We start from the raw sequence: 15,111 nt of genomic DNA, 5'->3' as shown, positions 1-15,111 counted from the left end.
ACCTAGTAAGCGCTCAGTAAATACTATTGAATGAATGAATGAGGCTCTCAGTCTGAATCCCCATTTTCCAGATGAGGTAACTGAGGCACAGAGAAGTAAAGCGACTTGCCCTAGGTCACAGCAGACAAATAATAATGTTGGTATTTGTTAAGCGCTTACTATATGCAGAGCACTGTTCTAAGCGCTGGGGTAGATACAGGGTGATCAGGTCGTCCCACGGGAGGCTCACAGTTAATCCCCATTTTAGAGATGAGGTAACTGAGGCCCAGAGAAGTGAAGTGACTTGCCCACAGTCACACGGCTGACAAGGGGAAGAGCCGGGATTCAAACTCATGACCTCTGACTCCCAAGCCCGAGCTCTTTCCACTGAGCCACGCTGCTTCTCAATGGCAGATGGCCAATGGCCGAGCTGGGATTAGAACCCAGGTACTTCTGCCTCCCAGGGCCATGCTCTATCCACGAGGCCAAGTCGTTTCGTGTGTTTAAATCAGGGAAGGGATCGTCTCTATCTGTTGCCCAACTGTCCATTCCAAGCGCTTAGTACAGTGCTCTGCGCATAGTAAGCGCTCAATAAATACTATCGAATGAATGAATATAATTGCTATCGGCTGGTTAAAAGGGTGTTTAGTGCAGAATGCCTCAGTGGCAGCTGGGGAGAATATAATTTGGGCAGTTTAGAAATCGATCGGCGTCTATCACATAGAAGAAGGGGAGGGAGTTCCGGGTGGTGGAGAGGGAAAGGAGTTCCAGGTGGTGGAGAGGGTGTGAGCAAGAAGTCAGTGGAAGGCTAAACAAAAAATAAGTTATCGTGAAAGGCGCAGAGTTATGACGTTGGACACAGAGGTAAACTGGGATATAATTGCAGAAGCGGGTGGATAAGTAGGAGAGGTAATAGCAGCACCACCAGTAGTAATAATAATGTTAGTATTTGTTAAGCGCTTACTATGTGCCGAGCACTGTTCTAAGCGCTGGGGTAGACACAGGGGAATCAGGTTGTCCCACGTGGGGCTCACGGTCTTAATCCTCATTTTACAGATGAGGTCACTGAGGCACAGAGAAGTGAAGTGACTTGCCCAAAGTCACATAGCTGACAAGTGGCCGAGCCGGGATTCGAACTCATGACCTCTGACTCCAAAGCCCGGGCTCTTTCCACTGAGCCACGCTGCTGCTACAGTATTCTAGTAGTAATAGTGAGAAGCAGCGTGGCTCAGTGGAAAGAGCCCGGGCTTGGGAGGGTCGTGGGTTCTAATCCCGGCTCCGCCGCTTGCCAGCTGTGTGACTTTGGGCAAGTCACTTCACTTCTCTGGGCCTCCGTTACCTCATCTGGAAAATGGGGATCAAAACCGCGAGCCCCACATGGGGAAATCTCATCACCTTGTATCCCCCCCCCCAGCGCTTAGAACAGTGCTTTGCACACAGTAAGCGCTTAACAAATACCACCATTATTAAATGACTGTAAGTTCCTTGAGGGCAGAAATAGCGCCCACCAACTAAGTTGTTTGGAACTCTCCCAAGTGCTTAATACAGTGCTCTGCACACAGTAAGTGCTCCCTGGATACCGCGGCCTGATGGATAGTAGTCCCACTAAGGGGGTCAGATCGGCACAGTCTCTTCTTCGGCTGTCTTGATCCGCAAATATGAACCAGAAGCGAAGGAGCGTGGCCTAGTGGAAAGAGCAGGGGTCCGGGAGTCAGAGGACCTGGATTCTAATCCTGCCACTGCCACACGCCTGCCGCGTGACCTCGGGCAAGTCACTTCACATCTCTGGGCCTCAGGAAACTGGGAATTAAATCCCGCTCCCTCCTATTTAGACTCTGAGCCCCATTTGAGATAGGGACTGTGACCTGCCTGATTATCTTGTTTCTTAATAATAATAATAATGTCGGTATCTGTTAAGCGCTTACTATGTGCAGAGCACTGTTCTAAGCGCTGGGGGAGGCACAGGGGAATCAGGTCGTCCCACGTGGGGCTCACGGTCTTAATCCCCATTTTACAGATGAGGTAACTGAGGCACAGAGAAGTTAAGTGACTCGCCCACAGTCGACAAGAGGCAGGGTTGGGATTCGAACTCATGACCTCTGACTCCAAAGCCCGGGCTCTTTCCACTGAGCCACGCTAGTGCGTGGCATAACTTGGCTTGTACGTTCTTAACAAATGCTGTACTTCTCGCTATCGTTATTAGGAAGTCAGTCAAGGGAGAGATCTTTGACCCAAGGCAGCTTGCTGTGGGCCGGGAATGTGTTTTTAATATCGGTGTGGTGTACTCTCCTAAGCGCGTAGCACAGTGCTCTGCACACAGAAAGCACCCCATAAGTATGATTGACTTCCTGAAAGTTTCGTGTTGCCCTCGTGTCTCCCTCACAGTCTTTCTTCCACACCGTCCTGGAGAACAGCCCCCACTGCGGGAGCATGGTGGACAACAACCTGCGCATCACCAACTGGAACCGGAAGCTGGGCTGCAAGTGCCAGTACAAGCACATCGTGGACTGGTGCGGCTGCTCCCCCAACGATTTCAAGCCCGCGGACTTCCACCGCTTCCAGGTGAGGGACCCCGCCGCCCCGGCCCCCCCGGCCCCGGGCTCGTTTCTAACTCCCCTCCCTCCATCCCCCCCCCCCCCCCCCCCGGTGCTCCCTGCACTGCGAATCCCGGCTCCGCCACCTGTCAGCTGTGTGACTTTGGGCGAGTCACTTCACTTCTCTGGGCCTCACTTACCCCATCTGTAAAATGGGGGTTTTAAGACTGTGAGCCCCACGTGGGACAACCTGATGAACTTCTATCTCCCCCGGCACTTAGAACAGTGCTTGGCACCTAGTAAACGCTGAACAAGTACCACCATTATTATTATAGAGGATGGGCCGGGGAGTCAGAAGGACCTGCGTTCTAATCCCAACTCTGTCACTTGTCTTTTGTGTGACTTCTCTGGGCCTCAGTTACCTCACCTGTAAAACGGGGATTAAGACTGTGAGCCCCATGTGGAACAGGGACGGTGTCCGACCGGCTTAGCTTGAACCTTCCCCGGCAGTTAGAACGGGGCCTGGCACAGAGTAAGCACTTAACAAATACCATCATTATTATGGGACCGGGAGCTACGTGGGGCCGAGACAGGGAAGGAACCAGGTTTGGTTCGTAGAAATGGAATAAAACATCTTGACCCAGAGGGGGCTGGGCCATAGTGCCAGCTAAGACACACTTAATGTGCTGAAACAAGAGACTCTGAAAAAGGATAAGGAATCTCTGAAAAAGGATAAGGAGTCGCTATCCTCCTCCTCAGGTGCGAGGGAGAACGTGAGAAGCTCCTCAGGCAATAATATCAGAGAGGCCCTGGGGCAATGCCACTCCATTCATTCATTTGTATTTATTTTATTTATTTATATTAATGTCTGTTTATGTATGCTGATGTCTATCTCCCCCCATCTAGACTGTGAATTTGTTGTGGGTAGGGATTGTTAGTCTTAATTGTGTGATGTACTTTCCCAAGGGTGCTCAGCACGCAATTAGCGCTCAATAAATACAATTGAATGAATGCATTTATTGAGCACTTACTGTTTGCAAGGAACTGGGCTAAGCACTTGGGAGAGTACAATAGGACACATTCCCTGCCCACAGTGAGCTTACACTTTAATGTAGTGCGGCCCAGTGTCTAGACCGAATTCAACCGCGACTCGGTAAATGACCAACCTCCCCTCCCCCCTGCCTCCCAGAGCTACAGTAAGGACCCACTCCAAGGGGAGAAACTTTGCCCGTGGGGCTGGCACAGCTCTTTGGGCAAGGGGGCAGCTAGCCCACCCTATCTCTTGGAACCAGAAAGCAAAGGTGGAGGCAATATGGCAGTTCCATTTCTTGCTCCGTGCTGGCAGGAGGAGGACCGGATGAGGACGATGTAGCTGCAGTATTGGTTCTCACAGGATTTCGGGGGGTTGGTGGAGACCCCATGGGCGGAGCGCCCTGCCCAACCTGGGGGCCGGGCAGGAGGTTGCACCCAGGGTGGGTTGGAAGCCGAGATCCCGAGCAACTGAGATGTCGGCACTCACTTCTTAGGCAGTGCAAGCACGGACATGGGAAGACTAGGGTCAGCATCCAGGCCTGCCAGATTGTCCACACGGTGTTGGGTGTGGTGAGCAGATCCCAGCCCGGTGGCCCAAGAACAATGGCACTTGTGTTGTCTTGAGGGGTCCCAGTCGTGGCAACCCACCTTGGTGGATCCCCAACCAGGTGGGGCCGGGGGTAAGGCTCTTCCCTGGTGGGCTTTGGGGCCGGGAGGCGGCTCACATCTGGCCCTGATCCCCTGTGCCGACCAGAGGGGCTCCTCCTTCCGCACCCACTGCTTCCTTTCCCCCTTCTCTGTTTTCCTCCCTTTTTCTCCCCTCCCAGAAACCTCTTCCTGTTCCACGTCCACATCTGCTAGCTCCCCTGCTCTACATGAAAAGTGGGCACCCCAGATTCCAGGAGGCTTAGGGATAGCCCTCCATTTCTTCCTGTAGCTTCCCGAATGCAGAAGACTTGAGGGAGAAAAAAGGGCAGCATGGATTTCCTGAGTCGGCAGGCCAAGGCACAGGGAAAACCTATTGGAATTAGAACAGCCCTTGATGGGGTGGGGGTACTGCGGACGTGGCAGTCCTCGGGACTCTGTTCCTGGGAAAACACATCCAACTGCAGCATTTCTTCCTTTTTGAGCATTTCTTCCTGAATCAGTGTCTCCTCTCTTTGGCTTGAGCTCAACTCTCCATTTCAATGCCTCCCTTTCTCCCTCCCTCCTTCACTTTTTTCCTCCCTCCTACCCTCTCTCTTTTCCCTCCCTTTCCTCTTCCCTCCTTTCCTTCCTTTCCTCCCTCCCTCACTTTCTCCCTCCCTCCCACCTTCTCTCTTTTCCCTCCCTTTCCTCTTCTCCCTCCTTTTCTCCTTCCCTATATCTCCTCCCTCTGCCCTTTCCCTCTTCCCACCTTTCCCTCCTTCCTCCTTTCCTTCTCTTCTTCCCTCCCTCAATTTCTCCCTCCTTTTCTCTTTTCCTCCTTCTCCTCCTTCCCTTCCTCCTCTCCTCCCCATCCTTCCCTTACCTCCTTTCCTTCCCTCCCTCCCTTTCTGTCTTCCTATTTGCCCTTCCTCCCTTCCTCCACTTCTCCCTCTGTCCCTCCTTTCCTTCTTTTCTCCTTTCCTTCCTTCCCTCCCTCCCTCATTTTCTCCTTTCTTTTCTCCTTTCCTATTTCTCCCTCTCCCTCCCTTTCTCCACTCCTCCCTTTATCCTTCCCTCCCCTCCTCTCTCCTTTGTTTTCCTCCCTCCCTTTCTCCCTCCTTTCTCTCTTCCCATGTCTCCTTTTCCCTTCCTCTTCCTCCCTCCCACCTCACCTCTTTCCACGACAAGCATCTTACGGGCTCTGGGTCTTTCTCTCTCCTCTCAGTCACCCAGAAACACAAGTGGAAACGAAAAAATGAGGACTGGGGAGGAAAATTTCCAATTCATTATCTGAGTAAGATTGAAATAGCCACAGTACATTTCACCTGCTCGAAGAGAGATTAAACAAATTCCTTTCCGGTCAACAGTCTGGACACACAGTGACAGGCATACCTCTCTCTCAACCGGTGCTGCTGCAGTATGGAATTACACAGCAAGACGGATTTGCTGGCCGTCCACGGACTCTTCTATTTGGCCTGACTTGATTACTTTCAGCCCACAGTATTTGAATTATTTTCGCATGTGTCACCCATTTTAATCCCCTAAAATAGATTTCGGCTTTTTCCCTCAAGTTTAAAAGGAGACTTGCTGACGGTTCGGCTAATGGAAGACTCTAGCAGAGCAGAACATTTTATCCGGGAGGCCTGTGTGACCTTCTCCTAGTCTATTCTGATGTAGTTTGGGAAGCGGCATGGCCTAGTGGATAGAGCACGGGCCTGGAAGTCAGAAGGACCTGGGTTCTAATCACAGCTCTGCCACTTGTCTGCTGATTGACCTTGGCAAGGCACTTAACTTCTCCGTGCCTCGATTTCCTCATCTGTGTAATGGGGATTAAGACTGAGTCTTCTGTGGGACAGGGACCGTTCCACCCGATCAGCTTGTATCTACCTCAATGCTTAGAACAGTATCTGGCATATGATAGGTGCTTAGCAAATACCACAATCATTATTATCAGTAGTAGTAGGTGACAAGCACTGTACTAAGTGCTGGGCAAGACACAAGATAATCAGGTGGGATGCAATCTCTGTCCTGCATGGAGACCCACAGTCTAAGGGGAAGGGAGAACAGTGGCACAAAACATTTCCATCATGGGGTCGAGGCATGATCCTTTCACCACGGTCCTGCAATATCCCCCGTCAAACTGAAATTCTTGGCACCAACCAGCTCCCCCCGTCCCTCCCTTCCTCGCAGCTGCCTTTTTCTTCCACCGCCCCCTGTGAATTCACCCCAGTTCACCCAGGTCCAAGCTTCCATGCGTGCTATTACCCCCGATGCCTGCAATGCCACCCCTCTTTCACCAAACAATGCCCCTCCCTTCTGTCAAAGCTCTCCTAAAAGCCCCTTCCTGTGCTACAAACCATTTCCACTAGTAAGCAACTCCAGGGTTTGAATTCAGTGAGCATTAAGGAGCCTGGTAGGGTACGTCCTCCGTGCCCTTGCCGTTGTGGAGGACTGGGGAGGGCGAGGAGCCCACACTGCATTTCAGTCATGCCACCCCTGATGCTAGTCAGCGTTCGCTGAGCTGCAGTAATATGGTTCTTTCCCTTCCTGGGGATGGTGACGTGGCCGAGGGTGAGGGAGGTAGAGGGTCGTCCTCTCTTTTTCCCAGGATTGAAACTTCAACTCAATCGAAGTTTAAAGCCAGGTCTGGATAAGAGCCCTATCCCTCCCAAATTCCCAGAAATGTGCAACTCCCTATTGTGTCTCCAAGAATCCGTGCTTTCATGGATCCCTCCCAGACTCCCGAGGCTGGCCCACCCCGCCAAGAACCATTCTGTCGGTCACCCAAGTCAACGAACCATTTCCAGAGTGGTTTCTGTTTTCTGTATCGGGGTGTCTGAAGAGGGTGTGGGGACAGGCTGGGGAGGGATTTTGAGACACAGAGAAACGAGTGGTGCCCCTCTGCCCTCAACCCCGTCCACCTCCGCATCAAACGAAACTCCTCACCATTGGCTTTAAAGCAGTTCACCACCTTGCCCGCTCCTACCTCAGCTCACTACTCCCCTACTACAGCCCAGCCCACACACTTTGCTAACCTTCTCATTCTATCTCAATTTTGTTTTATCTCGCCGCCAACCTCTCGCCCACGTCCTCCCTCTGGCCCGGAATGCCTTTCTTCCTCGTCGCTGAGAGACGATTACACTCCCCCCTTTCAGACCCTATTGAAGGCACATCTCCTAGATGCTTTCCCTAAGTCTCCCTTTCCTCTTCTTTATTCACCCCTTATTCACCCGTGCCCCCCTCCACCCAGCAGTCTCATGACACTTGTGAACATAGCTGTTATTTATTTATTTGTTCATTTATTTAGTCGTATAGTCTGTCTCCCCCTCTAGACTATAAGCTGGTTGTGGGCAGGGAAGGTGTCCATTTATTGTTGTACTCTCCCAAGTGGTTATTAGTACGGTGCTTTGCACCCAGTAAGAGCTCAGTAAATAAAATTGAATGAATCCACTGATGTGAATCTGGGTTCGGTCTAACATTCGGTTCCTCCCTGTTTCCCGAGAACAGCAGACCGCCCGCCCGACGTTCTTCGCGCGGAAATTTGAAGCGGTGGTGAATCAAGAAGTAATCGGCCAGCTGGACTACTACCTGTACGGCAACTACCCGTCGGGCACCCCCGGGCTCAGGGCGTACTGGGAGAACGCGTACGACGAGCCCGACGGGATCCACAGCGCCAGCGATGTCACGCTGACCATGTACCACTCCTTCGCCCGCCTGGGTCTGCGGCGAGCTGAGACCTCGTTGCACACAGAAGGGGACAACCGCTGCCGGTCAGTGACTCCCACCCTAGCCCTTCACCCCCAGAGTACAGGAAGCAAGATGCATTCGATCAATCGCATGTATTGAGTGCTTACTGTGTGCAGAGCACTGTCCTGAGTGCTCGGGAGAGTCCAGAGCCACAGTAAGCAGACACATTCTTTGCCGAAAATGTGCTTACAGTCCAGAGGGCAGTCTAGTCTGCCCTGGGAAGACCCTCACCCTTCTTGCCCATCCAGGGGAGGGGCCGAGCATATCTGTCCTAGGGACACCCCTAGGCTTACTGAGGTTGACCAGGATTTGGGGCGCGGGAAGTGATGGGGGCCAGAGGGCAGAAATGACACCAGGGGCAGGTGAGTTGTCTCTACTTCCCGGCTAAGTTTCTTCTTGGCAATAACACCGTTGTTCAGGATGGAGTTTGTGTCTGGGTGGTCACATTTCTTTTCACTTTTTTTTGATTGTTGTCTCCGCCAACGAAAGAATTAGGAAGAGCAGGGATCCCCTCATTTCTCCCTCGCAGAGGAGCTCTGAGGAGTTCTGTTTACTAACATATTTCCTCCAGAATCCTCCTCCCTTCTGCCTTGCAAACAGAGCTTCCGTTCAGCTTCACTGGGGCTGTGTTCAGGTAGGGGAGGGAAATAAGCCGTAGAACCTGGGGTCTAATCCTAGCTCCGCCACTTTTCTGCCGTGCGACCGTGGACAAGTCACTTCGCTTTTCCGCACTTCAGTTAACGCATCCCTAACATGGGGATCTAGGCTGTGAGCCCCGTACGGGACGGAGACTGCGCCCAACCTGATTACCTTGTATCTTCCCCAGTGCTTAGAACAGTACTTGGCACATATTAAGCACTTAAATACCACTATCATTATTATTTCTATTATTATGATCATTATTATAATCATAATGCAAGGAGTGGCAGAAGCTGCTGTTTGCCCTGTCTGGGGCTCCTTATGACTCTTGCCCTTTGACTCCCCTCCCTCTGACCTCCAGAAATCCATCCGTTTACCATCTTCATGCTTGACAAGTCGACAAAGACCTCTCATTGCCTCAGATATTCTGGGGAAGCAGCGTGACTCAGCGGAAGGAGCCTGGGCTTCGGAGTCAGAGGTCATGGGTTCGACTCCCGGCTCTGCCACTCGTCAGCCGTGTGACCGTGGGCGAGTCACTTCACTTCTCTGGGCCTCAGTTACCTCATCTGTAAAATGGGGATTAACTGTGAGCCTCACGTGGGGCGACCTGATGACCCTGTATCTCCCCCAGCGCTTAGAACAGTGCTCGGCGCGTAGTAAGCGCTTAACAAATACCAACATTATTATATTCAAGACAGCTTGAGGCTGTCTTCATTCTCTAGCTGCCAGACTTTTTATATGGAAGATACGTAGACAAGCTTTAAAGATCTTGCCTTTTTGTCTTCCCCACGCTTCTCGAATCCTGAGCTCCCTAGCAAGGCAGCTGCCCCTGCTTATGTTTTCTGCGCTTCAGTTTTTTACTTGTCACTTTTTTGTTCCTGTGGCCACTTCAGTTGGAACAGATCTTTAGATGGACTAGTTCTGCCCAGGGCAAGTCTGGAAACAGTTCTAAATTATCCGGTTCCATTTTGGTTTGCGTCACCCGGGAACCGGATTAAAATCCATTTAGTCCGGGGGCTGCTTCAGTGGAAAGTTGCTGCCACTGTGGGAGGAATTCATTCAGTACTGTTTTCGTTCAATAGTATTTATTGAGTGCTTACTATGTGCAAAGCACTATACTAAGCGCTTGGAATGTACAATTTGGCAACAGTTAGAGACAATCCCTGCCCATTGACGGGCTAACAGTCTAATCCAATTTCCAGGGCTGTAGATGGAGTAAATGGAGTCTGAGGTTGGCCAGGATTTGGGGTGCAGGGAGTGATGGGGACCAGAGGGGAGGGAACAAGAAAGAGCAGGGGCTTTGGAGTCAGAGGTCATGGGTTCAAATCCCGGCTCGGCCACTAGTCAGCTGTGTGACTTTGGGCAAGTCACTTAACTTCTCGGTGCCTCAGTTACCTCATCTGTAAAATGGGGATTAAGACTGTGAGCCCCACGTGGAACAACCTGATTCCCCTGTGTCGACCCCAGCGCTTAGAACAGTGCTCGGCACATAGTAAGCGCTTAACAGATACCAACATTATTATTATTATTATTATTATTATTAACACCAGGGGTAGGTGAGTTGTCTCTGCCTCCTAGCTAAGATGTCCGAGGTGTGTGGACACTCCTACACAAAAGCAGTAACAGCTGATCCTTTTTAGGAGAGTCAGAGCCTGCTTTTTTTCAGAGGAAAAGTGAACATAATAATAATGCTATTTGTTCAGTGCTTACTATGTGCTAAGCCCTGTAGTAACAGTATTCAGTAAGTATTTACTAATTGCAAAGCACTGTTCTAAGTACTGGGAAAGTAATCGGAGGTGGGAATTAAATGCAGTCCCTGGCCCTCAAGGGGCTCACAATCGAAACCTCCATGGGGAGAGAAGAGGGAGACTCCGGTAGATTCCTCACTTGCGGCTCCCATCTAAGGAGAATGGAGAGCAGGTATTTTACCCCCATCTTACAGATAAGGAAACTGAGGAACAGGAAAGTAAAGTGACTTGCCTCAGATTATACGGCAGACGAGTGGGAGAGCGGGGATTAGAACCCAGGTCTCGTGCTCTTTCCACTTAATCACGCTCTGCTTTAACTGTTGATAATATCCTGTGGATCTGCTGTGCCCAGATGAGGCACCACCAAACCAGAAGTGGCCAAGAACCCCGCTTCTGTGATGATAATAATAATAATAATAGAGCATGGACCTGGGAGTTAGGACCTGGATTCTAATCCCTACTCTGCCACTTAACTACTGTGTGACGTTGGGAAAGTGACTTCACTTCTCTGTGCTTCGGCTACCTCATCTGTAAAATGGGAATTAAGACTGCGAGCCCCATGTGGGACAGAGACGCTGTCTAACCTGATTAGCTTGTATCCATCCCATGCTTAGAAGAGTGCTTGGCACATAGTAAGTGCTTAACCAATATCATCATTACTATTATGTGCCAGGCACTGTATTAAGTGCTGGGGTGGACGCAAGCTAACTGGATTGGACACAGTGGCTGTCCCACAAGGGGCTCACAGTCTTAATCAGAGACTTGGTGTTATTCTCGCAAGCTATCCCGACCCTACCTGGGGCTCCACTATGCAGAAGCAGCGTGGCTCAGTGGAAAGAGCACGGGCTTGGGAGCCAGAGGTCGTGGGTTCTAATCCCGGCCCCGCCGCCTGTCAGCTTTGTGACTTTGGGCAAGTCACTTAACTTCTCGGTGCCTCAGTTCCCTCATCTGTAAAAATGGGGACTAAAAAAATGAGCCCTACGTGGGACAACCTGATTACCTCGTATCTATCCCCGCGCTCAGAGCAGTGCTCAGCACATAGTAAGCGCTTAACAAATACCACAATTAATTATAATTATTATGAGGGGTAGCTTGCTGCAGTTGCAGCAGTTAGAAATTTACTGCAAAGCAATTAAAGTTTAGTGAAGTGAATTTTCTCACAAAATCTCCACACAAGGTTGGATTTTTCAAACCTGCTATGTATGCCCAGGCAGGAGCTCTAAGGGGATGAGCACACGCCTTTAATTTATGGCCCATGTTTCATCCTTGTAACAGAGCAGTGATTTTTAGGGAATGGATAAGCCTAGGAGGTTTATACAGCCATGATAATTGAAGAGAAAAACTTAGACTCCTGGAAGGGACTGGAGGGAAACCTGCATTTTACAGAATGGCAACAGGGGTTTGTGGAATGCCTTATTACGAAGCATCAAGTGAGGGATCACTACCATACAATTTTAACTTGGCAGAGTGGACAGCCTTTATTTCACAAGCTCGTTCTCTCTCTCTCCCTCGTATTCTGGATGCCTCTCATCCCTTATCCTCCCTTTTAGTAGCCCCGGTTGAATAACTTGATTAGGAAACCAAGTCTTATGCCTGCCTTCTGAAGTAATGAAGAGTCTGTTAATTACGTTTACGGAGCGCTTACTCCGCATAGATCTCTGTGTTAAGCGCTCGGTGAGCACATTAGAGTGACGAGACGTGATTCCTGCCCCTGATGAGTTTACAGTCTAGAGGGGGAGGCAGACACTAAAATACATGTAAATAAAAATGAAATAGAGAAGCAGCATGGCTTAGTGAAAAGAGCAAGGGCTTGGGAGTCTGAGGCCATGAGTTCTAATCACGGCTCCGACACTTGTCGGCTGTGCGACTTTGGGCAAGTCACTTAACTTATCCGTGCCTCAGTTACCTCATCTTTCAAATGGGGATCAAGACTGCGAGGCCCAAGTGGGACAACATGATAACCTTATATCTACCCCAGCACTTAGAACAGTGCTGGGCACATAGAAAGCACTTAACGGATACCGTTATTAACTTCTCTGTGCCTCAGTTCCCTCATCTGTAAAATGGGGATTAAGACTGTGAGCCCCACGTGGGACAGCCTGACTCCGCTGTGTCTACCCCAGCGCTTAGAGCAGTGCTCGGCACATAGTAAGCGCTTAACGAATACCAACATTATTATTATTACATCGCAAATAAGGGAAGCCCCTGGTATATGACCGTAAATGCTGTGTGGGTTGGAGACAGGGTGAGTACTTAAGTGCTTAAGTGGGTATGGACTCAGTGGCCTAGGTGCTGCGGTAAGCAGGGGAAATAGGGTGGGGATTTGAGAGAGAAATCAAGGAAGGGTTCCTGGAGGAAATGGGCTTTTAGTCGGGTTTAGGAGATGTGGAGAGCAGTGGTCTGCCAGGGGAAGGGAGTCGGAGGCAAGTGTAAAAATGCAACCGGGAAGATGGCAGTTGATCCTACTCAACGGTGGCTTTCACTGTACTCAGGACTAGAGCCTGCCGGGTCGGGAAAGCAACTCTTGGGAGAAGCCTGAAGGGGCTGTAAAATGGGGCTAGGGACTGAATCCAACCAGCAGCGTGGGTCATGGGTTTGAATCCCGGCTCTGCCGCTTGTCAGCTGTGTGACTGTGGGCAAGTCACTTCACTTCTCTGTGCCCCGGTTACCTCATCTGTCAAATGGGGATTAAGACTGTGAGCCTCACGTGGGACAATCTGATGACCCTGTATCTCCCCCGGCGCTTAGAACAGTGCTCTGCACCTAGTAAGCGCTTAACAAATACCAACATTATTTAGTATTATTAACTACCCCAGTGCCTAGTACAGTGCCTGGCACGGTCAGCGCTTAATAAATACCATAAAGGGGGGAGGCGGGGAAACAGGCCACCGAGGCACCACGCAGGCCACCGACATGACTTGCTGGTCAACCCTGGAGGCCTGCATCCCGAGGTCCTTGCCCCTTCCTATCCCCTCGATGCATCTTGGCAGGAACAGAGGAACACGGGATTACGGGAACAGAGGCGCTAGTCAGGACTCGCCTAGCGGCCCGAGTCTATCTGTTAGTCCGGAAAGAGGATGTCTGTCCCAAAAGGCGCTCCCTGGAATGAGCACGGGGTGAGATGTTTCAGCATCAGCAGGAGTAGCTTTCCATATCCAGCAGTGATCACTGGTGGCAGCCAAAGTGTTGTTTGTTTATTCAGACTCTCCAGTAAATATTTGCTGTAGCAAGTGACTAGAATAGAGGTTTCAGTATTTCAGACAGCGGCTAGCTTTCTGCTTGTGTTGGCGGCTCAAGTCCGCTAGCTGTTTTGCTAGCTCTGTTTTCTCTGTCCATCGGCGTCAGCCTTGTTTGTCGACTGCCTGGCTGGGCTCATCCACAAGACCTGGGCATTTCTGCCTTTGGGCCACTGACCGCCCAGAATCTGCTGCTCAGGGTTGGCAATATTCATCCCCAAGCCCACTCCGAAGGTCAAGCGCCCTCCCCCCACCTCCCCCCCCCCCCACCAGCAGATCGATTTTTTTTCTGCCCCTGAGAGTTAGGATGACACTTTAGGGCTTTGAATATCTTTTCGAGGCTGCCTGTAGAATCGAGAATCCACCACAGAGACATGAAGCTGGAGTCTACAGACTTATCCTAAGCATCTCTCTCCCTGCCCCTGGCATCCCAAATCAGGATTTTTATTTTTTTATTTTTGGTCTGCACCTGGGTCCCTCTTAGGGGAAAGGATGCCATTATCTGCCCGACATCATGTCTCGCCGGATTCAGCCTCCAATCCCCCACAAGGGAACAGCGTAGTCTCCTCCCCATTCATGTCATTGTATCGTATTTATTTAGCGTTTACTGTGGGCAGAGCACTGTACTTAGCGCTTGGGAGAATACGGTAGAACAATAAACGGACTCATGCCCTGCCCACAACGTTAGAAGGCCTAATGTGTGTAGCTCATGTCCCGACCAAAGGTCAGGAGCAGAAATGTCTCCTTTCTAGCGGCTTGGCAAGGCGAAGCCAGCAAAAAGCCGAATAAATTGCCACCGACTCCGCTCTGGGGCCTCCAATGACCTGCCACGTTTGGTTTTCAGGTACTACCCCATGGGCCACCCGGTCTCGGTCCAGCTCTACTTCCTAGCCGACCGTTTCCAGGGCTTTCTCGTCAAACACCACGCAACAAACCTGGCAGTGAGCAAGCTGGAGACCCTGGAGACTTGGGTCATGCCAAAGAAGGGCTTTAAGATTGCAAGCCCCCCCAGTGACTTTGGGAGACTGCAGTTTTCCGAGGTAAGAGACCTTCACTCCCGCTCCCCGTTATTTCCCCTCTAATACCCTTCCGGTCCCACTCCGGCGTTGAAAGACTTTTATTCGTGCAGGCAGTCGAGGGCTGGTTAACAATGAAAGATCGAGTTGAAATACCTTCAGGTTTTGGTTTTAATCAGCTTGCCGAACTTTTCCCGCTCCTCTTCACCCGTGTAAGAACAGCCAGGATGATGAGTCTGATGACAGAGTATCCTGGAGTAGCTATGAACTGCGTTTCTTTCTCGATTCCACCCGATGTCTCTCAAAACCTCGCCCTGGGCGAATCTGCATGGCCTTGTTTAATTCGCTAAGGCTTCAGCTTCTAATTCTGCCTCGCATAGAACATTAAACCTGGTATGCGCGGTAAACGTGGTAAAATTGTAGCATTTGTTAAGGGCTTACTGTGTGCTAAGCACTGGGGTAGATACAAGATAATCAGGACCCAGATGGGGCTCACAGTCTAAATTGGAGAGAAAACAGGTAAAGAATCCCCATTCTGCAGTTGAGAGAACTG

At 50.7% G+C, this 15,111-nt stretch overlaps 1 protein-coding gene across 3 annotated transcripts in view; it reads left to right on the top strand.

Moving 5' to 3' along the window:
* XYLT1 (xylosyltransferase 1) overlaps positions 1–15,111 on the top strand; it is a 140,422-nt gene that overhangs the window by 108,254 nt on the left and 17,057 nt on the right. For all 3 annotated transcript variants that reach the window (XM_039911110.1, XM_039911109.1, XM_039911108.1), the window contains exons 7-9: positions 2,365–2,541; positions 7,680–7,942; positions 14,387–14,582. In XM_039911110.1, coding sequence (XP_039767044.1) covers positions 2,365–2,541; positions 7,680–7,942; positions 14,387–14,582 — 636 coding nt within the window. The remainder of the gene's footprint in view (positions 1–2,364; positions 2,542–7,679; positions 7,943–14,386; positions 14,583–15,111) is intronic.

Source organism: Ornithorhynchus anatinus, chromosome 2 (assembly GCF_004115215.2).
Source record: "Ornithorhynchus anatinus isolate Pmale09 chromosome 2, mOrnAna1.pri.v4, whole genome shotgun sequence".
NCBI lineage: Eukaryota > Metazoa > Chordata > Mammalia > Monotremata > Ornithorhynchidae > Ornithorhynchus > Ornithorhynchus anatinus.
The sequence above is the reverse complement of the archived record's forward strand: the minus strand, read 5'-3'. Positions and strand labels throughout refer to the sequence as shown.